Genomic DNA, 23533 nt, shown 5'->3' on the forward strand with positions numbered 1-23533 from the left:
CTCTGGGCCTTCCCACGTTGCTCTTCTCTGTGTGAGGTGCCCAGTGAACTCCAGCCTCACCCCCCACGGGTTTGCTCCCTCCTCACATCTCCTCGGCCTCTTCACACCCCTCCATGATCCCCTGTTCAGTCTGAATCCCCTAGAGAACGAGAGCTTCCTGAGGGCGACTCGTCTGGCAGTCACGTCGCCTGCCCGTAGGAGGGGCTTACTCAGTGTGTGGTGGCCAAGTGCGTGAGCCAAGCCACCTGGATCCTTAGCCACATGTGACTGAGAGGAGCAGGACAGCCTGGCCCTTCTGAAGGGATGGTGTTGGCAGGTACCTCTTGTGGGCTGAGATTGGCTCCGTTAAAGGGAGCCTGGTGTGGGAAGAACTGCGTTGGGTGTCATTCTGTCCTGCGTTGGAATCCTACCCTCACCTGACCAGGTGTGCAACTTTAGGCGGCCCCCTTTTTTAATATTGTCCCTAATCCTGAGCCATCTTCATTTCTTCTTCCTGTAATTCGCCAGGACTGGGGGAAAAAAAAAAAAAAAAAAAAAAGCAGTGTGTGACCATGACATCGTCAGCTGCTTGAGACGGGGGACGTTTGTGTGAAAGCTGCCAGTTAAACATTTTGGAGTGTTCAAGTTTTTACATTCCCTTCCCATCAGTGGCACACAATAAGTACTACTATTTTCCTTCCTTAATTATTTCCAAAGAGCCACAAGTTCTGCTCGTAGCCTTTCTCCTTATACTTACCCCTTTTCTCTCTCTCCTCTTCCCGTTTCTCTTTCCTCCTGGAGAATTTTACTCTCTCTCCACCTTTGGGGAGAAATGATAGGGATCAGAAAGAGTAAGGAACGGGTAGAAAGGATGTAGATTTGGGAGAAACAGAGTAAAAACAGCTGAGAGAAGGCAGGAGAGATGAAGGGAAAAGAGGAGAAAGGTCTGTTGGCCATTCATTCATCTGAGTATTTAATGACTGCTGACGGTGCCAAGAGCTATGCCAAGCGTCGAGCACACGTACATGTGAAGGTGAACAGTCGACCCAGAGAGAAGGGCAGGTGACAGAGGGGACAGACGAGGCAGGTGCTGGGGACACAGGCGAGGGGCGCACACCCACCCTCTTGGGGTCCTGGGGGTGTTGCTCACAGATTACTTCCGAGAGGACGGTGTGGATGGGTATAAATACTGTGCACTGTGGGCCTAGAAGCAACAGGAAGGAAGCGATTGGTGGCTACATGTTATGGGCATGTATGGATTTTTTAAATCCAGTAAACTCAAAGTGACTTTTAAAGTATTAAAATGTAATTACGTCTTATTTTATTGCTTACCATTTTTTGTATGTGTGTCGCTTTAAAATCATTTAAAAGTCTTAGTTGTCAGAAGTAGTTGCTTTGGGTGGAGACACCCTTTTGAAATGTAGCCATTCCACTCCACCACATTTGAATTATTCCTCCACATAATTAATTGTCCTTTCAGTATGTTTTTTCTGTTTATCATGACACAGTTTCTTTCTTTGTCGTGACCTCTTGAGTAAAAAGCAAAAACAGCATAATGGGAGGAACTCTGAAAAAAAGGAGTCACTGGAAGTGTTTTTCATCCCAGGCTGACACCGCCAGTCCAGCTGGAGGACCCTGGGCAAGTCAGTTAACCACTCGAGTGCAGGGGCCTCATCTGTAAGGCATTACGTTACGGGCCCGCGCTTGCTGGAGGGTTCTATTTCAGAAATTCTAAGTACTTGGCACATAGTGGAAACTTATAATATTACATAGGCAGACTAGCATCATGCTTGAGGAAAACCAAATAGAGACTGCGGTCAAAGTGAAAACTTCAGTAATATTAGTGCCACTGATAAAATGTGTGATAAAAGTGGCGGGTTCTGTTGAATCCAATTTCTTAAAACTGTTTTCAACAAAACGATTTCTGGTTTCTCACGTGAGATTAAATGGTTGAAAAAAATGCCAGTTAATTTGAAAGGTATTCAGTGACCACCCCCTCATTGCTAGACTGTTGGTTTTGAGGTACGGAGTTTTGTGCCCCACAGTAGAAAAGCTAAGCTGTGAACATGCATTTTCTCATAACGTGCTACAGGTGAGCGCCCTCTGGAGTCAAAGGTGTGACTTGCAGGTCACACACTCCTGGTGATTTGGTTTGTCTTTTAATTACCATGGCTGTCTCTACTACTTATTCAAAACCTTTTATAGATAGTCCTTTGTTTCATATCCATTTGATCCTACAAGACACCAAACAACTAGAGACTTGGTTCTGTCTGAACCTCTGTATTTTCTGCCAACAGTAGATATTAGCTGTCTATGCAGTAGGTGGGAACACTGCGGTTTGGAAACGTTTTTCTTTTTCTTCTTAAAAAAATAACTTTGGCTTATTTTCCTTATTCATGAAAGAAATACAAGCTCCTTCTAGATACGGAAAATTACAGAAAGGCAGGCACAGAATCAAGCAATCCATCCCTTTTTCCTACAGAAAATCACTCAGGGACAAACAATTATTAACATTTTGTGAATTTCCTTCTAGCCTTTTCATTCCCCAAAGAGAAATATAATACACACATACATTCAAATTTGGGGTTATGTATCCTACAACAATTTTCCCTGTTTGTCTCACGAAACTTTATATTGTGAGCTTTTCCCCAATGTCATTCAAAAATTAGTTCAAAACTTAAATTTAAGTAACTATTCCACTTTGTGGTTATTTCATGCTTTATTAATCAACCCCCTGTTGTTAGGTACTTAGGTTGTTTTATGGGTAGCTTGGTAGCAAAAGATTGTTTTGTTTGGTGCATATTGTGGTCGTACTGCGTATATAATTTTAACAGCCTTCACTTTTCATTTCGTACAATAAGTGTCAGCATGTTTGCATGTTAATATACCTTTTTCATAATCACACATTTTCGTGGCTGCTAATGAAGTATCCCGTTCATTGTCACTAAGTGCCCTCCCTCACTGACATGGCCTTCCAGAGCACAAAGGCCTTTTGCTGAACTCGTTCCTGCCTCCTCTCCATTTCCCACCAGTTCTTTCTCATGCCCGCATCGGGCTGGTCGCTCTCTGAGTCCTCTTCATTCTGCCATTGCCTTTATTCTGTCCCAATGCAAATGCAAGCGTCTGTATATTCATGCAAGTCCTCAGGTTGCTGATCTTGACCTTGCTCATTTCTCCTCTTTTCTCATTTGTGTTGCTTTCCATTGTTTAACGCTCTCTTTCCTCTAGGTTTAATTTCTTTCATTTTTCCTCACTTTATTGCTCTTTTGAGAGTGGGGTCTTTGGGGGGATTTCTTGGTGAACATAGATTTTTTTTTGCAGTGATGGGAGGAAATAGTGGCCATGCCCTTACGTCTCCTTCCTCCGGTTTTTGACAACAGGTGGATATCAGTATTGATGAATAGCAAAGAAGAGGCCCTGACCATGGCCTTCCGTGGAGAGCAGAGCGCCGGGGAGAACAGCCTGGAAGACCTGACAAAAGCCATCATTGAGGACGTCCAGCGGCTCCCTGGGAATGACATCTGCTGTGACTGTGGCTCAGCAGGTATTTGTCTCCACATGGAGCCAGCCGGCTTGTTAAACACCCTTCTCTGCCTTCAGAATATAAGTGAGCTAGTTATTTAAAAGGCTTCTCTTCTCATGGACACAGACGCACAGCCAACACGTATTCTCAACTTGAATGGCCCCACCTCTGACTGCTTTTACCCACGCATTTTTTCTACCTGGAAAGCTCCCTCCTGCTCTCCCTGTTATCACCTGCCAAAATGCTACCTTTCCTAGTGAGGACCAGCTCAGTAGCGCCATGGACAGTGCAGAGAGAGCACTGGACATGGAGTCCGTCGTCCTGATTTTGAATCGGTCACCAGCCTGCCACAGCCTGGATGACCTCATGCTAAGTCCCTTTACTATTCTGATCTTCAGTTTCCTCATCCTAAAAATGGGAAGATAAACCTCAGCTGGTAGGAGGACTTAACACAACGGTGTGTGTGGGGCCTGACACGTTACTCGCCTTCCTGCTTAGTGAAACGTCTCCAGCCTTTATATCAACCCCCCCACCCTCCCACCAAGACTTCTGTTTTCCAGTAGCATCTGTATTACCTAGGTTTTGGCAGTAGCTGACATTTATTCAAGCTTATGTTGTAATAAGGACTGTGCTAGTTGTTTGGCTTATATTATCTTCCTGAATCTTCACGTTAGCTCTGTGAGCAAGACGGTAATATTATCCCATTTTACAGATGAGAAAACTGGGGGACTCAGAAGCTCAGTGACTTGCCTCACGTCACACATAGAGTATGGGTCAGGGCGTGGATGCAAACCTGCTCCTTAAGCATTAGAATGCGTGAGGCTTTACTTGTGAAAAGGGACTTCTCTACACAGCATGCTCTTAGCACCTCAGAGACACGTCACGTTTTCTACTGTGTGTGTGTGTGTGTGTGACAGCGATTCACAGCGTGAAGCTATGGCACAGGAGTAGTGAATACTTAGGTGTTAACCAATGGAAAAGAGGCTTGCCACAGAGAGAGAACGCTACAGGTTTTGGCAATAGAAACACGTGTTCCTGCTACTGTTCTGGAGCCTTTGGGATTGCAGAGAAGGCTTAGATCTCTGAAAGAAACATTGGCCACTCAGTATTCACAGCCAGCTGTTACCAGGAGGTGCTGTGGGGAAGCCGTAACCGAGATGATGGGTTAACGCGAGTTGTAACTTAGAGGCTAGACATGACTGCAGAACCCAGTCCCTTGTGAGCTGTACTTACCAGGCCTGTCACTGTCAGAGGTACACCTCTCGCCAGGCCCAAGGATGTTTCACAGGACCTTGTGGAAATGGCTTTCTGACATCTCAGAAAAATAAAGAACTTAATTTTGTTTTCAACTCAGTATTGAAAGGAAATTTTTAAAAATTGCTCTTCACCATACTTTGCTCTCCAACAAGCTACTAATTTTTTATAATAGCCCTTCAGATAAACTGCAGGCATGCATTTCTTCGATTTAAATCTTTCCCTTGTAATTGTTAAAAAGTTTTACTGCTATTCTACCTTCCTCTGTAGTTGGCACACTAAAATTAAATATCTCGTTTGTTCATTGTCTTTCCACAGAGCCCACCTGGCTTTCAACGAACTTGGGTATTTTGACCTGTATAGAATGTTCTGGCATCCATAGAGAAATGGGAGTTCATATTTCTCGCATTCAGTCTTTGGAACTAGACAAATTAGGGACTTCTGAACTCTTGGTAAGTAAGTAGTGACCTGTACTTTAGAAGAAAATTTTAAGTTTATCGTCATAAATATATTTAATATATTGCTTTGAGGTTTTTGTTCCTGCTGAGTACAAAGAACTATAATTCCTGAATTTAGTGAATTTGCATAGAGATTTAAAATGTAAATTTTGTGGTATGTAATGTTGACTATTTCCATTTCCTGTTTGAAGAACTGGTGAATCATACATTTCTGTAATTAGTTCAACTAAACTGGCTCTTTTCTTCTGGGATGGGCTTTTTTAAAGAGGCTTGTTTTCTTTTGGATTTAGGTTTAGATGATTCACTATGATAGCAGTAAAGGGAGTTAGGTGTTGAACTCAACTTGTTCACTTTTCCTAGGGGCTTATGTTATTCACAACAATGTAATACTGTTTTTACTGTTTGTTTGTAAAAATACACATGAACTGAGAGTGGCCTGTTAGTTACTGTCATAAAACCAACCACTTCCTAACCTGTAGCTTCTTTAGGCAATAAGGAAAAAAACTGTGTAAAGGTGTGGTGCTTAGCTTTATAACATGGGAAGGGTTATAAACACTCAAAGGATTTATAACCCTACCCTTCCCATCATGATTCAGCCAAGTTTGGAGCTCCATCAAGTCCAAGTTAAATTGGTCCCCACGATATACAAATAAAGGAGGGGAAGACCTACATGGCGTCTCCTGTAATGCCTTGTGGTCGTAAACCCTGTCTTGTATAATATGAACCCTGCTGCACTTATTAGAAAGTCTTTATACTAACAGCGAGAGTGTAGGAGGTAAAATAGGGCTCCTCCTCAGACAGAAGCCTCTTGAGCAGAACCTGACTGAGCCTGAGGCTCCAAAAATCTGAAAGCCTAGCTTACCACTAGCCTCCTCTAGAGAAAAGTATCCAAAAGTCAGGGCAGTCAGCCCCCCAGCCAGCAACCTTTGTCATCTGAACGTCCAGTAAGCAATGATGGCCTGTCTTGTTTTGTATGAGCCCCTTGTTTTAGGAAGTATTAAGTTGGTGCAAAAGTAATTGTGGTTTAAAAGGTTAAAAATAATTGCAAAAACTGCAAGGATTTTTGCACCAGCCTAATAAAATACTGATGAAACTCACTCCCTAATCGCTGCAGGACTGTAAAAAAGAGGCTTAGAGCTAACAGCTGAAACTTCCTTCTTGAGTATGGAAATGGCGTCACTCCATCTCCTTGGCTTGTATTAACGAAACCCAGTTTGACAACTAGAAATAGGGAGAGTCCATATCCTAAACACTTGCCCCGCGATAAACTCAAGATTTTTCTCTCCAGAGACCCGATGGCATGAATGTTTCTTAAATTGTGCATTGATCCCAAAATTATCTGAATGATCAAAGGACAAATTTTCTTGGAAGGGTCTTGAGCCTAGAAGCAAAATGCTTGCTGGGGGCTCTTTTTTAGTTTCCTGCCACATCTTAATTTGTATCCCAATGTAAAAGACTCCTACATTCTTTTCTGTCCCACAAGAGTAAATCTGCTCAATCTAAAATGAGGCATGATGGTACTTGCAAAACTGTTGATCATTAAGCATTTAACCTGGATTCGTATGTGAAACCTGCTGTGTCTAATCTCAGATAATTTGTGTATATGTGTTAGGACTGTACCCTGGTCTATTCTAGCATTTATCACACTGTATTTGTAAAAATTATTGGTTTTCTTCTCAATGGTCCTGCTAGCCTATTATTAGTTCCTACGGGAGGGAGCTAAGTGCTCAGCAAGTATTTGTCGGCTCTGTGGATGGATGGTTTGTATTCTGAGTTAAATGAGGAAACGTACATATTCAGAAATCTCAAAAGCAAATTATAAGAAACTTTTAAACAAGTAGTAAGGAGTTTGCTATGTTGTGTTTTGTTTGTGTTACAGCTGGCCAAGAATGTAGGAAACAATAGTTTCAATGATATTATGGAAGCAAATTTACCCAGCCCCTCACCAAAACCTACCCCTTCAAGTGATATGTAAGTACTTCTAATATATTGAATTCTTTACCGTTCTGTAATTGTTCCTCTACCCTCCAAAAAAACTTCTTAGTGGTTATAGTATTTTTCCCTCCAGAAGAAACCCCACGATGAGGAAAAAGCAGAGCACAGAGGAGTATTTTGAGATATATTTCTGGAACGCACAGATGATTTTCACCATTACCTTTCCCTAGGGTGTTGCAGCTGCTCTGGAGCATAAATCTTCATGAGAACGATTATCTCTAAATCATGGCATGTTGTGATAAATAAGAGACACACAAAAGCAGTAGGAGATGCCTATCAGATTGGCAAAAGTCCAGAAGCCTAACCGCCCACGCAGCAAGGCTGTGGGGAAGCAGATACTCTCGTGTGTTGCTGGTGGGAGTACCAAGTGGTCCACTCCTGTGAGGAGCCAGTTAGCAATATTGAGCAGTGACAAACGTTATCTACCTTTTGACTCAGCAGTCCCGCTTCTGGGGCTTTTTCCTCTTCCATAATAGAAAAAGATTAGGAACAAAGCGAGTGTCCATCTGTAGGCATCTGGTGAAATAGTTGATGGTATAGCCACACAACGGAACACTGCAGACGTAGAAAAGAATAAGGATGCTTCTTATATCCTGCTTCGGGCCGCTCTCCGGGATTACTGTTAAGTTAAAAAAAAAAAACACGGTACAGAGCACTGTACGAAAGAGACTGCGTTTGGGGCAGGGAAGGGAGGATTTGGGCATGGGAACAGTTCACCTATCCCTCTGGACACAGACAGTCTGTCCAAACTCAGGAACTGAAATGTGGGTAGATCTGCTGATGAATCCCTCACTTTTGAACTCCCACTACTCACTGTCTGGACTCAGACACCAAATAAGTTTGGGCAGTGAAGAATACATAAACATATACATTTATCAAAAATAGTGTCTGCTTGAAGAAGCACTGGAAAATACACCAGAAACTGAAGTGCTTACTCGGGCGGGGTGGGGGGTGTGAGCATGAGACAACTCAATGCACTTTGTGATAGCATTTTTATTTTAGAATCATGTTAATCTTTAAACCTATTCAAAATTTTTCACATTGAATTTACACTTAAAATTTTTTGAATACTATGGATGAGTAGGAGGAAAGAGATTGAATTTCAGGGCAGCCAGGTGGCTCAGTTGGTTAGAGCACGAGGCTCAACAACAAGGCTGCCGGTTCAATTCCCACCATGGGATGGTGGCCTGCGCCCCCTGCAACTAAAGATTGAAAACGGCGACTGGACTTGGAGCTGAGCTGCGTCCTCCACAACTAGATTGAAAGACAACGGCTTGGAGCTGATGGGCCCTGGAGAAACACACTGCTCCCCAATATTCCCCAATAAAATTAAAAAGAAAAAAAGATTTAATTTCAACTCGAGTGATCAGGGAAGGCTTTGTGAAATAGACGCCCACCTAAGTGTTTTGTCAGCCCCTCCTTGGTGGTTATTCAAGCACCAGATTTGCAAAGCACTAAAATGTATTATGGAGCTCACTTCAGGGAACATGCTTTTTCCACTCTGAAGTCAAGAAATAAAACCTCCCAGTAGGCCTTTTGGCGATTGTCTTTTTTTTTTTTTAATTCATCACTTGCGTATCACACGTTTCCTCTGTGCTTCCTATCGTGTTTAATGGTGGGCAAACAGCAAAACACGAACTAGATTCCTGTCCCCATGATACCTGGAATCTGGAGTGGAAGATAGGTGGTAACCAATCAATTAAACTGTATAGTCATTGTGGTTAGTGTCACGTAAGGGAAGTCAGGGATGTTGGGGGCGTATCTAACACCCTGATGTGATCTGGGGGGGTCTGGCTGAACAATAGTGTTCAAGCTTCGTCCTAGCACAGAAACTGCTTGGATGTCTTTTTCACACTAAGGAGCACAAATTACAGAGAAATAAGGCTGTAAGGACAACTTTTCAGAGCCTCAGCTTCCCTACCTGTTAAAAAATGGAGTTATGTCAGATGACTAAAATCTTTTCCCCAAAACTCTGAAAACTTTTAATTGGTCTTTTAGAATTGTTTTAACTCGCTAAATTTTTCAGTTTCTTTCCATACTTATGTGTCTGAGTTTAAAGTGGTAGCAAATAGCAGATGTCTCAGACTGTCACACAAGGCAGAGAAGAAATCTGCTAGGATCTGCGTGCCCATTAACTTTGTCACTATACGTTGCCCACACATACTAGTAAATACATACCAGTTCTTTCATTCTGTCCATATTGGAAGAACTTGGTCAAAAACCTGGTTTGTTTGAATGTGGAAAAGAAGTGTCATAATTAAAATAACTCTTCTCAAAGAGAACTGGTTGTCAGAAAAATGTCAACCTTTCGTAGCACTTGGAAAATTTAAATCCTTTGTTCGTATTGTGCTGTTTTAGGACTGTCCGGAAAGAATATATCACTGCAAAGTACGTGGATCATAGGTTTTCCAGGAAGACCTGTTCCTCTTCCTCGGCTAAACTGAGTGAACTGCTGGAGGCCATCAAATCCAGGGACTTACTTGCACTAATTCAAGTCTATGCAGAGGGGGTGGAGCTAATGGAACCACTGCTGGAACCCGGGCAGGTGAGGCTTCTGAACACCAAGGATAAAAAGGAAGGTGGAAAACCCATTGACAAGCTGCCTCGTTTTATTATAATGAGTTTCTAACCCATTGAGTGACCATGTCTGAATCAGGACAATTGGAGAGTGAAAGGGAGTGCTGTTAGCTGTTAATAATGCCTGTGGGGTCCCTGATGTAAGCAAAGCTGCCCTGGGCAAAGCAGGACATGTGACCTCCCTGTTGATAAGTTATTCTTGCCTTTTTAAAGGAGCTCGGGGAGACAGCCCTTCATCTTGCTGTCCGAACTGCAGACCAGACATCTCTCCATTTGGTTGACTTCCTTGTACAAAACTGGTATGGTGTTTGTTTCCTCGGACTATGCCCCGTACGTGAACACAAACCAGTCCTATTAATGGCCTAGCTCAGGAATCGGCAAGCTTTTTCAGGGAAGAGCCAGATACTGTTTTAGACTTTGCAGGCCATGAGACCTCTTGTCACAGCTGTTCAACTCTGTCCTTACAGTAGGAAGGCAGCCATAGACAATATGGAAATGAGTGTGTGTGGCATGTTCCAATAAAACTTTATTTACAAAAAAACAAATACGGAGCCAAATAAGGCCTGCAGGCTCTCGTTAGCTAACCCCTGGCCTAGATAACTGTAAAATCCTGTCTCCGTCGCCAAAACCTGCTTCATTAGCAGAGGCTAAAAGGAGACTTAACAGTGCAGGTCAACAGGATGTGAGTTTTCATTGTACATAAATTTATTGTAAGACAGCAGTGTGTTTGGCTGACTCAACAGCTAATTCAAATTTGGGACATACTGATAGGAATATAATATTAAAATAAACACGCAAGAGATTTGAACTTGCTATTTTCTTTATTGGGTAGATCTGTAAGTCACAGAAACTGGAGCTTATCCAAAGGAGAGCAAAAGAAAATGATGAGGGGATTTGAACCTACATGAGGAACGGTGCCTGGACACAGCCAGACGCTCTCAGTGTCCAAGCCCCTGACTTCGAGCTGTACTGGTTAAAGAGCGTTGGCTCTGGAGACACTGCCCGTGTTCAGATCCGTGCTCCATCATCCGTGTCTTGATGATCTTAAAAACGAGCACGTTATCCTCTCTGTGACTCAGTGTTTTCACCTATAAAATAAAAGTTATAATAGTATCTATCCCGCTGGGCAGTTGTGAGGATGAGATGAGCTAAGACATGGAAAAGCTGTGAGAGTGTCTGGCCCCTGGGCACTCAACACATGCTGCCTGATTGTCATTGTGTTGCTTATAAATTTGGGTGTAATGTTAGGAACATAATTTTCCTCGCTTACAAGAAATAGGTCTGATACGACTCAGCTGTTAGAGCAGAAGTAAGTGGTTAACCTGTAGTGTTAACGGTATAGCATACGTAAGTCATTGTTCTCTAAGAAGAATTCAATTTTTCAGTGGGAACCTGGATAAACAGACAGCCCTGGGCAATACCGCTCTCCACTACTGTAGTATGTATGACAAACCGGAGTGTCTGAAGCTTCTTCTCAGGAGCAAGCCTACTGTGGATGTCGGTAAGAGCATGGCCAAGTGTCTCTTACTAAGTATAGTAAGAGCATTTGTTGGCCAAAATTGAGGCTTGCATGTTGCATTATAATTTGATTATTATTCCTTGCCTTTCCGAGATACATCCTCAAAAATTATGCAAATTTGTTTCCCCCCTGTTTTAGTTAACCAGGCTGGAGAGACTGCCCTCGACATAGCAAAGAGACTAAAAGCCACTCAGTGTGAAGATTTGGTAAGCAAACATGGAAATGGGGGATTTGCTAAGACATTAACTGCCTTAAAATGTCATTCTTAGAAACTGGAATTCGAGATAAAAGAAGCAGATGCCTTTTTTTTTTTTTTTGAACATTGGCTAAAGAAATTCAGAAAAGCACTGTGGCTATTACATTTGAAAAAATGATAAATTTGTCCACCTGTCTTTTGAGTACAGTTATGATATGGGAGCTGAAAGGCATTTAAGAGGTATTATTACCAGGTGGGCTTGTGGGTCGAGGTCATGCTTTTTATTTGCCAGACCATTAGGCTTTTGCCGTAGCTTAATAGTAAAGAAGAATTATTTAGGAGGCCAATTCCAAAAATTGGACAAGTAAAGTTCAAAGTGTAATAGTTTTTAAAATGTTAAACACACTAGTCTCCCCTCTCCGTTCCTCTAAACGTACTCACTTTTTTTTGATCCCACTAGTTCCTGCTTATTACAACTCTGGGCCTTAGCATAGTACGATTCTCTTAACCATGGGAAAGGATGAAGTAGGAAAGATGAGTTACACGCCCTTGACTTTCTGCTAAGTGCCAGGTTTCAGGCCAGCAGTTGTACTTGTTCATTCTTACAAGACTCCCTGTTCCTGTGGGTGAATAAGGAAAGTGGGGCATAGGTTGAACTGGGACTGTCCGACTTAAAAGGCCCACCTCTCACACTCTACTCTGATTTTTTGCCCTTCCAGCCAAGAATTTACAGTTTTGAGAGTCATTTTAATCATATTTAAGAAAGCTGTGAAATTCGGAGAGAAGTCAGGTTACCAAACTGAAAAAGGCTATGCCTGTAATTCTTTGCAATTTCTCTTGGGCCTGTCTTGTGGCAGCCCAGCTTCCATAATCAGAGTTTTGCCTATAATGAATGCAGTTTCTGGTGGTTAATTTGAAACCAGGAATCAGGTGGGATTTGCTCAGTGTTTCTGTAATACTGGGGTGTTTGGCATTTAAATTAAAATGGTTCTACCCGCTGTGACTTTCAGCTTTCCCAAGCTAAATCTGGAAAGTTTAATCCACGTGTCCACGTGGAATATGAGTGGAGCCTTCGACAGGAAGACATGGATGAGAGTGACGATGACCTTGATGATAAAGTGAGTGGACAAAACCCCTCTGAGTTTTTTAGTGCTTCTAACTTTTCTGCACTGGGCAGACGAGACCCATTCTTGGTGAGCTTGCGTCTGGTCTTATGACCTGGTGGACCAGGGCCATTTTCTTTGCTCGAACCAACAGGATGTGTATACATAGAGAGAGAACACGGATTGATTGTAAGGAACTGGCTCAACACAACTTGTGAGGGCTGACGAGTCCACAGTTTATGGGGCACCCAGCTCCAGAGTTCAGGGTACAGTCAAGAGTCTGGAGGCAGAATTCCTTCTGGGTGTGTATGTGGGGGGCGGGGGGTCCTCAGTCTTTTCTCTTAAACCCTTCAACTAATTGGATGAGTCCCACCCTCATTATGGAGGGTGATCCCCTTTACTCAAAACCTAATTGAAATGTTAAACACATCTAAAACAAGACCTTCACAGCAACACCTAGGATGGTTGTTTGACCAAACACCTGGGCACCATAGCTTAGCCAAGTTGACAACAAACTTAGCCATCAAAACAGATAATTAGTAAATAACAAGTGGTCATTCATTAAGTACTTAGAGAGATGAGACAGCAGTCAACACGGTTCCTGTGTCACCTCAGCGCATCTTTACCAAATGCCCACTGTGCCATTACTGCCCCCATGTCACCAAAGAAAACTGACACACACGGACTTTGCAACTTGTCTAAAGTCTCAGAGCTACTCAAGGGTCTCGGATCAAACCTAGTTCTGTCTGACTCTCACAGATACTGAAGGTCATGCATGCATTTTTCATCGGTTGTATGTTGAGCAGGATGTAAAGAAAGGTCAAAGATGGTCATAGATGGGTATCCTGAAGGCATTCACCACTTTGAGAGGAGACAAATTATAATACAGTAGGTAACCATGATAATAAGAGTTTGGGGAAATTCCTGAGAAGGGCTCACAGGACAGAGCAACTGGCTCAGCCTTTCCAAACAGTGAAGCCCTTATCCAGGAAGTACAGTTGGAGATGGGTTTCCAAGGGTAGGGAGGAGCTTGCCAGGCAGAGAAGTGGGGAGGAAAGATTCGCAGCACAGTATATGAGGTGGCCTTCAGGGCGGTTTATGGAGAGGCAGTAGGCCAGGTCAGGAAGGCGCCGTGAGCCAAGTTTGTCCTTTGGCTTCATCCGCACGGTCAGAAGCCAACAGAGATTTATTATTGGAAGATCGAGGTTTCTTACCAGCTCAAGCGTCCGTGTGGAAAATGGGCTAGAGTTGACAGAAACTGGAACCGGGCTATTCAGGAGGCCAGTGCTTCAGTGGGAACTGGTGAGTGCACTGGGAATGGGTGCGAGGGACATGTGTGAGCTCTCCCTGCAGGACCCGGTGGCTCTGGATGACATGAGGGTCCGAACTTGGAAAGTTGCACGAATGCTAAAACACCAAGCGTGCAAACACATGGGACGCCTCTTAGGCCCCTGGAAATGGTTTGGAAACCAAGAGGCTGGGGTTGGACTTGCAGGTCTGAGCCATCAGCCTTAGGTGTCAGTCAAAGCCAGCGGTGTGGATGTGATGACCTTCTAAGAGGACGTAAAATGAGGAGAGAGGAGAGTATTGAGAACTTCAGCACTAAATGGGACATGTACATGGTCAATTGCAAATAGGTGAAAAAACTGTTCAAATGTCGGTGAAAGTGTCCTGCGCAGGGGAGGGATTTGTTGATTAAAGTTTGACTCTAACTGTGACCTCATACTTCTGAAGAACGCTGGTCCCTGACCAGTGGCTCCCTAACGGGACCCTGGTAACAGTGACATGTCTGCACCCGTTACTGTGTCGTGGCACTCAGGCTGTCATTGCGAGGCCTGCCTGCAGGGGTCCTCTCCACACCTGACGTGCCGTCTTGATGATTGTCTCACCCACTGCACTATTATCTGTCTGCCAGCCCAGCCCCATCAAGAAAGAACGCTCCCCAAGACCTCAGAGCTTCTGCCACTCCTCCAGCATCTCCCCCCAGGACAAGCTGTCCCTTCCAGGACTCGGCACTCCACGGGACAAACAGCGCCTGTCCTATGGCGCCTTCACCAACCAGATCTTCACCTCCACAAACACAGACTCGCCCACATCACCAACCTCAGACGCGCCTCCGCTGCCTCCTAGAAACGCCGGGAAAGGTACGGGCTTTGAGAGGGGCCTTGTGACTCCAGCCTCAAGCCAGGAGTCTACCCAGCTGTGGGGGGAAACTTGCAGGGTGCATGGGAGTTGCAGAGGATGGGAGGTGATGCCCACCCAGCACCGCAGCGAGACAGACGGTGTTGTGGGCACTCTGTGCATTCTCGTGTTAACCTCATGGCAGTCCTGTCAGGCATGTGCTTTTTATGCCCATTTCACAGATGAAGAGACTGAGGCTTATGGAGGGAGAGTGACTTGCACAAGGTCGCATAGCTGATAGGTGGTAGAGTTGAGAGTCAATCCAAGGCCCACATAGGCGCCAAAATCTGTGCTCTTTCCTCTCTAATATGGGGTGGAACTTGAGTTCTTCTTTGAAAAGTTACTGTCCTCTACACTGAAATGCCTCTCTTCTGAAGACGATAGCAATAACAGTGTAGTTAACAGTTAGGAAGCCCTGGAGGCCCTCAGCCCGGCACGTCTCATTTCATGTTTGCAAAACGAGGCAGGCATGACGACAGCTGCTGGCGCCGTGCAGACGAGGGGCTGTGGTGCGGAGGTGCTGAGCTATCGGCCTGCGGTTCTCGGCGATTTGGGATGCTCACCCAGGTCCTGTGCGACCGGAGCCCACCCTCCCGTGCTCTCCGAGGAGCCGTGACCTGGGGCAGGATCTTACCCAGAAGCGGGTTACTAAGCAGTGTGTGGTCACGTGCCCCGCGGGGCTGTGATGGAGGGTGGATGGTCCCCCACCCTGTTCTGTGGCAACAGAACATTTGTCCTGGACCCTGAATCCATGGAAAGTGCCCTGCTCAGAAAGTCAGTGTGTTCCCTCCTGGACAGGGACAAATTGAGGCACAGAAATGCCAACATGAAAGGGTCACCCCAGCCAGGGGGGAGTGGAGGGGTCCCCAGAGCTGTAGCTTCCGGTTTGTCCTCAGCCAGTACATCCAAATGCAGGGTTCCCCCTGTGTGCTCGGCTTATGCCAACACAGGTTTCCAGGGCCTCTCGGTACACAATGCCATGCCTATTTGAATCACACTGGGGCCATTTTCTGGGAAATGTGAGCTTTATTCAAAACAGTGTTTTTTCAGAGCTTATTCTCCATTGAAATGGTGTTATAAATGGGAGCTGTGTTCTTAGCGAGACCCCAAATGGCCTCATCGATCATAAAATAACAGAGAAAAGTTGTATTAAGGCTTCGGTATGAATGGTACTCATCAACGATAACCAGTGACCGTAACAGTAACAGCACGTGTAAGCCAGAGGTTTAGCCCACCAGAGTGTTTCTTACTGGTCCGTACATTATCCTAGCACATACCTGAATAAGGCATCCGAATCCTTTTAACCCACTAACAAGCCGAGTTGCAGGCCTGGACTGTGGAGGGTTCCTGTCCCCTAACTGGCTACCAGCATCGTAGTGGAGACCTGTCTAGAAGTGCAGGGTCCATACCTGTTCAGAAGCCTCCAGGTAACGGAGAATCTTGACAAAGGTCTATAGGAGAGAATGACACCAGAGTCCGGGGGCCAAGAGGCCCCCTCCTCTCCCTTTAGCCCTTTCTGTAATTTTATCTCAAGGGAACACAGAAACCCATAACTAACTCAATGCCACGCATCTGTCTCCTGCCTTGAATAAATTCTAACTAGCTCTTTACCCAAAGCCCAGAAGACAAAGACCAAGTTTATTTAGTGAGCCAGCTGCTGAAACAAATACTCAGAACTTGGCTATCACAGACGTGGTCAGCTAAGGATAGACTCCCCCCGCCCCCCCCAAAAAAAAATCCCATAACCGAAAAAAGAAGTCCCTCCCTACTAAAATCAGAGTGTTCTTCCAGGCTGCACACATTAGGCCATCAGATGGGAGATTTGGCCTTACACTGGTGAGACAAGTACAGCCTTCTCGTGACTTTTGTAAGGGACTTGAAACTTGAGCTATTCCTGCCACTATTCCGTTTGGAAGGGTGCTGATGTTTAGGATGGAGTTCTTAGAAGACATTGTCGGTGATCAGCTGGTGCTCTGTGCAGAGATAATGTCCCCGTTTTGTAGCCCATACATTTTTTTCCATTTCATTCTGTTAAACTGATAAGACCCATTTGCGTAAAAACAAGGCTGTCTTGAATCTGCCACCCAGGTTGCTTATTTTCCACAGCAAGTAAAGCAGAGGTCTCTGCTTGCAGCGAGAGTCATTTTCACAACCGTGAGGGTGGGAGTCTGAAGGATGATGACTTTTGGGAGGCAGAAACAGACACTCACGATCAAACCCCACTAGTGCACCAGGGGAATGCAGAGGGGAAACGGAGAAAGAATCTTTCTGAATCCAGCTCAGGAAGATTTTCCAGCAACTCCAGCTGCCTCATCAAAATGCAAGGATGTTTGACTTAAATTGTCATCAAGCAAAGCCCCCTTGTGCTTGAGCAGGGTTCTAGTCACAGTTGGAAGACTCAGCAATTCAGAAGTGCAGACTCACCACCGCCTTGAAGCCTTAGACCCCTCAGCAGATGTGAGGTCCAACGAGATTAAATCGAAGTTATAAATTTAAGCCTGCATGTTTCTCACTGGTGCTCAGCAGCTCCCCTGCCCCCACTTTACGAGAGACTAGCCGTTGTTCAGGCTTGCCAAGATTGGTTTGTCTTTCATCTTTAAGCTAACATTATGTCACAGAACTTGAATCTAGAAGGATGCTGAAAAATTAACCCAATCTGCAACCCATTAGAGAGATGAAGGAGCTTACTTCAGGTCACACACTGGCTGAAATAGGATAGAAAATTAAAATGGGCCCTAGGACTTTCAAGCCGGATATTTTAGTTTCTTCTTTTCCGTATGGAGAAAGATGGTCCATTTCTGCCATGCCCACCTCATGTAATTGTCATCAGAATCCAGGGACACAATATACGGAGAAAGTAGCTTGGAAAATGCATGGCCCTGAACAAATGTGAGAGACTCCTGTGGTGTCAGGCAGTGACCCGAAAGATGTTTCTAGAGTCTGAAGGATGTGAGCAGCATGGTGCTCGTTCCACAGAACAGGTCCTTGAAAACAGATATTACTTGCTTATGGTTTGTTTGATTTAACTTTTTTTAAATAAGTTTAAGCGATGACACAAATTGCATGACGTTGAGATAGTTGTGGAGATTAGTGAGGACAGGAAGCATTTAAGCTCAGTGCCTGGCACGGGTAAGTGCCCCCTGGCAGGTATCACTGCTGGCACTGGCGCCCTGACTGCTCAGCTTTGAGAAAGCGTCCTTTCGGGAATGGGGGCTGCGGGAAGTCGCCCAGGTCGGGTACGGTAGCAGGTGCTCTGAATCCGGAAACCAGCGTGATGTCGGCTCCGTCACTCAAAGAAAGGATTTGTTAAGCAGATGAAGCATAAATCCCATCTCGAGAAGCTTATTTAACCGACTTTTTCAAGCTTTGAGAAACACGCACAACTGATACGCTAATTACAGTTCATTTTCATGAATTCAGGAAATGAGTCCCGTAGAATCGAGTGTTCCAGAGCCCCTCCGAATACATGTGAATACCTGCAAGCATTCGTTCTGCACGTCACACACGTCTTCCACACGAGGACTTCCTCCTCAGTCAGACCCTCGCCTCGGCCTGGTAACCTAGCAGGTGACGTGCACAAAAGCAGCACCTACCGAGGTACCTGCCGTCCCGAGGCTGCAATGGTGTCATGGAGAACATCGAACCAGATGCCGCCCTCGCCTTCCCTGTAGGTGGAGAGACTACTTACCCTCGTCAGTCAGAGAATCCAGGTTGAGAGCATTGTGCTCGCTAAGACAGATCAATCTGCAAAGCCAGACCACGGCTGCCGGGGCCGCTGGGAGCCCCTGGGCGCCAAACTCAGAAACCTTCTCTCCTTTGCTCCACGCAGCAGACTGGGGTTCCTTCCCCCAAAGTGCTCATCCTGTCCCTGTCATGGTCTCATTGTAACATTTCACTGATCTTGCTGAGTTTCAGGGTCTTCATCTGAACAATAAGGGTTGGCTGTCCGCCTTGCCGGGTCACCGCTCAGAGACCGTGAAATGATGTCTTTAAGGTGATAGCTCGTGGCGGGTCTTCAGGAGACAGGAGTCTGTTCCGTCCTAGTGCCCGGGTCCTGGGGGTGTAGCGAAGAGTGGGGAGGGCGCTCCTGCTTCTGAGCTGGCACTCCGGTGGCAGAGGGGACAGGGACATGTGCCATCTGGCAGCGGGGTACACTGTAGGAGGTGCTTGGTTCAAAGGTTAGAAGAGAGTCAGGAAGTCTTCATTTCACTCTCTCCCACTTACGTGGCGGAAGACCTCAAGCCCCAGGGCTGTGGGTGAGCTGTCCTTGACCCCTGGCCTGGGTGGGGCGAGGGGGGCGGAGGATGCCCCCCCCTTCTGTGCTTGTGGAGTGAACAAAGCACAGCATAATCAGCGGGTCAGAAGGGGGCGCACACCGAGCCAGGTGCCATGGGGATGTGTTAGCTGATTTGCTGAGTCTTTCCCCAAAACGTCGGCAGTGTCATGGCCAGACTCAGCTTGGAAGTCTGTCAGTGAGAGAGGGCCGAGGGAGGAGTGGAAAGGCAGCAGACTGCCTCAGGATGTGAAAGTGGCCTCACGCCGCCAGTGATTTGGTCTTGCCTCGGAGATAGTTCCTATTAGCAGTCTTATTCATATACTGGTCACTTTACAGCGTCCTGGAATTTTCTCATCTCATGGGAAGACAGCCGTTTGAGTGGCTTGATTTTAAAGCTTCCCATGGGCCATTGCCTTTTATTCAGGTTTGATGTTTTTTCCAGCCTTCTTTGATCTGTCTCCTCCAACCCTTTTTATATCATGACACATCTGTCACCTTGTACTGACCACCTTGCTGGCCAGGACCGTGGCTGTGGTTTTTGCCCTCAGTGGTGGCTGCTGGCACAGGCTCAAAACTTAGTTGCCTGACTGCCAGGGTGTGGAAGGGAAGCAGAGGACATCCGTGTGCTTCTTGTGGATGAGAATGTGTGTGTCATTGTTAAAGAACCAGCCCTAAGCCACTAGAATCCCCTTCTCTCCTCTTGATTATCAGTGTCCCAGAAGGAGGTGGAAGGAAAGATAGCAAGTGCCGTGTTCTCTGTGTGGTGCTTGTCACTCAGGCGTCACACCTGCCGTCTTGGAATCCTGACTGGCTCACTGCTGGCCCTGTGGTGTCCCTCCCACTCCACTCCACCTCACCTCGCTGTGCCTCTTTCCCCATCTGAGCCTGGAGGTGATAATAGCTCCTTCCTCTTACACACACAGTTCTTCCCTAAACGTTCTCTGTCTTTAGCTACTTTTTAAAGTAACACACATTTTCCATGCTTTTAAGCTCCATCCTATGAAAACCATTAGAAAATGGTAACATTTTCAATTTTCATTTGTGTTGTCCAGGGTAGTGTAACTTATGTCATTAATACTTATACGAGTATATGACATGTTGGAATATGTACCTTATGCAGTTGTTGTTTTTTTTCCTCAAAGATCATCAGGATAATTTCTAAAGGTGTCTTCTGGGTCTTGTTTTTACTTTAACATTTCAAAGGTAACACATTTATTTGATCTCCCAGCATGGAAGACCTCTGGGTTTTCTATTTTACTGAAAACCAAAGATGCAAGGACATTGAAAAAGAATCCTTCTAAATAACTTACCCCACGAATTATTTCCACAGACTCGTATGAGTGCCCAGGATGTGCCCTAAGGAAGCTGGCAGCCTAAGAAGGAAGAGTATTTAGTGCCCTTAGGTCTTGTGGGGGAGCAGAGATAGGGCAGTGGTCCCGGGGCACAGGGGGGGATTCCAGGAGGCTTGGGAAGAAGTGACATTGGAGCAGACCCTTATCGGATGAGGGTGGGAAGGGGAGGAGGGGACGGGATTGTCTGAGACCTCTAGCAAGGAGGACGTGGTACCACTCACAGGTACCACTCACAGGGTGCGTCAGGGCTGCGAGCCCAGCCTGCAGTCACACAGCTGTGACTGGCCAGTGTCCTAGCGTTCTGAGTCTTGGGGTCTCTTTACCCTGAAAACAGAGGGTCCTGATCGCAGTACTACTTTATAAGGCGAGTTCTGGGTAACGCGTGTAACACTCCTGAGTGTGGGGTGAGGCTCTCCATGCTCTCAGTAAGTGGTAGCTGGAGAAGTTAGGAAATGGAGGAGGGGATTTGAAAAGCATGCTGATTATGATTTTAGGAATGGATTTTTTTAAGTTTCTATATTTAGATGTAGGGGAATAATTTTTCAGGGCAGTTTTTCTGGGCTTAAGTGGTTAGATTTCCTTGTTGTTGAAGATGGAGTCCTATCTTGGTAAGGTTTTATTCAAACTACTCCTATAAGAATATGTTTTCCCAGCAGGGAGCTTTGGTGAAAGAGGAAATACCAGTTCCTGGGAGGGCCTCAGGAAGTAGCTGCAGCCTTTTAAGAGTAAATGGCCAGGCCCAGGAATCCAGAACCAGGGCTCCCCTGACTTCTAACATGCCGTGTCCTCAGGTGCCTGCGCGCTGACCACATGCTGGGCCCACTTGCTGTGACCCTCAGGGGCCTCTCTACGCTGATGACATTAAGGTGTGCCCAAGGCAGCACAGCTCAGGGCTTCAGTGGGGACCATGGGCGGGCGTTGAAGGTATGGCAGGATGTCCAAATGAAGTGCCCCAGAGGCTGTTGGAGATACGGACAGTGAGCCAGGCGTGTTGCCCCCTCGGGAAGAGCTGGGGGTCAGCTATGAGAAGACCTACTAATGTAACTAACCTCAGTGTTATTTATAGTAGCTTTGGAAGACGAGACCTCTACTTTTAAGAAAAAGAATTAGAAGAGAATTTGACATAATAGCCATATTAGTGGCCAAATGCGGTTTGGGGCGTTTTCTCCTTACTTCCACAGGCCCTGGCAGAGAAGTTTTGCGGAAAAAATTGGCTCTTTGAGTCTTCTCCCCCACCTATTACTCTTGCCTCCCACTCCTTTTTGAATTTGTTTGATACTGTTTATTCTTTTTCTATTTTTGTTTTGTTTTAGCTTTCTTTATCCTGCCACGATTGCTTCTTTCCTGTCTGAGCCAATACTCAGAATTATTTTGCATAAAACATCCCCTGTAGTGCTGAGAGACTATTTACTCATTTTGCAAGTCTTCTGAGCTCTTTAAATCTTAAAAAAAAAAAAAATAAATCTGCTTTTCTGGAGTCTAATGTAGTGTTCTTCAACCTTTTTATACTCATGCCCTTATAGGCAAGATTTTGGGGCATCTTCCTTTCTGTAGTTTCTATTACAAAACAGCAGGTGGGTTTCTGTGGGTGTCTTCTATGAAATTAGATAAAGTATGAAATATTCCTTTGCAAACTTAACCGTCTCCCCTTATGAGTTTTTGATCAGGCTGTCTTCCTTAAGAATCAGCAGCCTTGAAACAATAGAAATAGCAGTTTATTCATCCCTTTATTCAATATTAAATTACTAAATTCAACCTACTATACACCAGGCCAGAGAACAGCCTAGCGCTAACAGAACCTGCAGCCCGGTGAGGGAGACAGGCCATAAACAAAGGCAGATAATTATAGATTGTAATCACTGCTGATACGAAGAAAGAAGAGAGGGAGAATGACATGGGGGACAGTAACGCCTTCATTTTTGTCAGGAGGCGTGGTTTTGCTTGTTTTGTGGCTTCAGGACAACTCCAGCTTCACGGTGACTCCTGAAAGTGTGTACATACACAACTTTGCTCAGAGACTTCGCTCTGTTAGCATTTTGTCTTCAGCTGTTTTTGTTTCCAGGCCGGATTTGGGACTGATTGAAGCACCTTTCAGACGCAGTGCCTCAGCAAATCCCTAGGTGGCGATAAAGGTGAACTTGCTGGAGAATCTCCTCGTTGTCTATTCTCTGTTCTAACTTTCCAAGGGGAAAGTTACACTTCCTAATAGTAAGCATGTGTTGTTCTCGTGTGCCAAGTGCAGGAAATGCTGTCCCGGCTTTCAGGAATAGCAGCATCGTGTGACGGGGTAAGCACCTCACTGGCCAGAGACCTGCCTCGTAGTCTCAGCTCTACCCCTCGCGGCTATGCAACCTGAATCACACCTAGCCCCCACCTTCCTAGCGGCAAAATGGGGACCTAATACCTCACCCACACACCTCACGGGATTGTTATGAAAGTGAAGGGGACTAGCATCTACGAGCTCATTTTGAAAAGTACAAAGCACACTACAAGGTCAAGGCTATGCTAACAATGACGGTTGCGACAAAAATAAGGTTGTTTCAGAAATTGCAGTGACTGGTGCCATAATCAGGCATTGACTTGGGGTTAAAGGTAACGCTTCCATCATGTATCCCATCATAGGACTGAGAGAATAAATTACATAGCTAGGGCCATTTCATCCGAAAGCAGATGCTGATTTTACTGAGATTGACAGTATTTACTTCCGAGAGGAAGCAATCTTTGAGAAACAACGGTATAAGTCGATGTTGGCACTGCGCAGTCGTGGATAATGGGAAATACCAAAGCTTATTTCACCAAGGAAGGAGGCCAGCAGTAATTAAGCTCCGCTTTTAATATGCAGAATATAGAAGGCTCTTCCAGAGCCTCTCGGGATCATCCGGTACCTACGATCCTGTGTTAACTTGGTGTGGCGGTGTTCTTAGCTTTCCTTTGTTTCTTTCCCTTTTTTCATTTTTTTAAATGCTTGTGGAAGCAGGTGTCCATGAATAACACAGTTAAAACATAGACCTGGTGATAATCGTAAAGATTGTATGTCAGGTGGACGGTTAGCTCAGTTGGTTAGAGCACGATGCGCGTAAGACCAGGGTCGCCGGTTCGATCCCCACATGTGCCACTGTG

The 23533-nt window shown here is 45.4% G+C and overlaps 1 protein-coding gene across 4 annotated transcripts in view; it reads left to right on the forward strand.

Annotated features, from left to right (window-relative positions):
• The window catches only part of ASAP1 (ArfGAP with SH3 domain, ankyrin repeat and PH domain 1), a 287158-nt gene that overhangs the window by 242442 nt on the left and 21183 nt on the right, over nucleotides 1–23533 (forward strand). For all 4 annotated transcript variants that reach the window (XM_081071137.1, XM_081071139.1, XM_081071140.1 and 1 more), the window contains 9 exons: nucleotides 3360–3523; nucleotides 5075–5208; nucleotides 7094–7185; nucleotides 9568–9754; nucleotides 10000–10085; nucleotides 11172–11287; nucleotides 11444–11511; nucleotides 12512–12619; nucleotides 14520–14748. In XM_081071137.1, coding sequence (XP_080927263.1) covers nucleotides 3360–3523; nucleotides 5075–5208; nucleotides 7094–7185; nucleotides 9568–9754; nucleotides 10000–10085; nucleotides 11172–11287; nucleotides 11444–11511; nucleotides 12512–12619; nucleotides 14520–14748 — 1184 coding nt within the window. The remainder of the gene's footprint in view (nucleotides 1–3359; nucleotides 3524–5074; nucleotides 5209–7093; nucleotides 7186–9567; nucleotides 9755–9999; nucleotides 10086–11171; nucleotides 11288–11443; nucleotides 11512–12511; nucleotides 12620–14519; nucleotides 14749–23533) is intronic.

The sequence above is a fragment of the Rhinolophus hipposideros genome, assembly GCF_964194185.1.
Source record: "Rhinolophus hipposideros genome assembly, chromosome: 13".
Lineage (NCBI taxonomy): Eukaryota > Metazoa > Chordata > Mammalia > Chiroptera > Rhinolophidae > Rhinolophus > Rhinolophus hipposideros.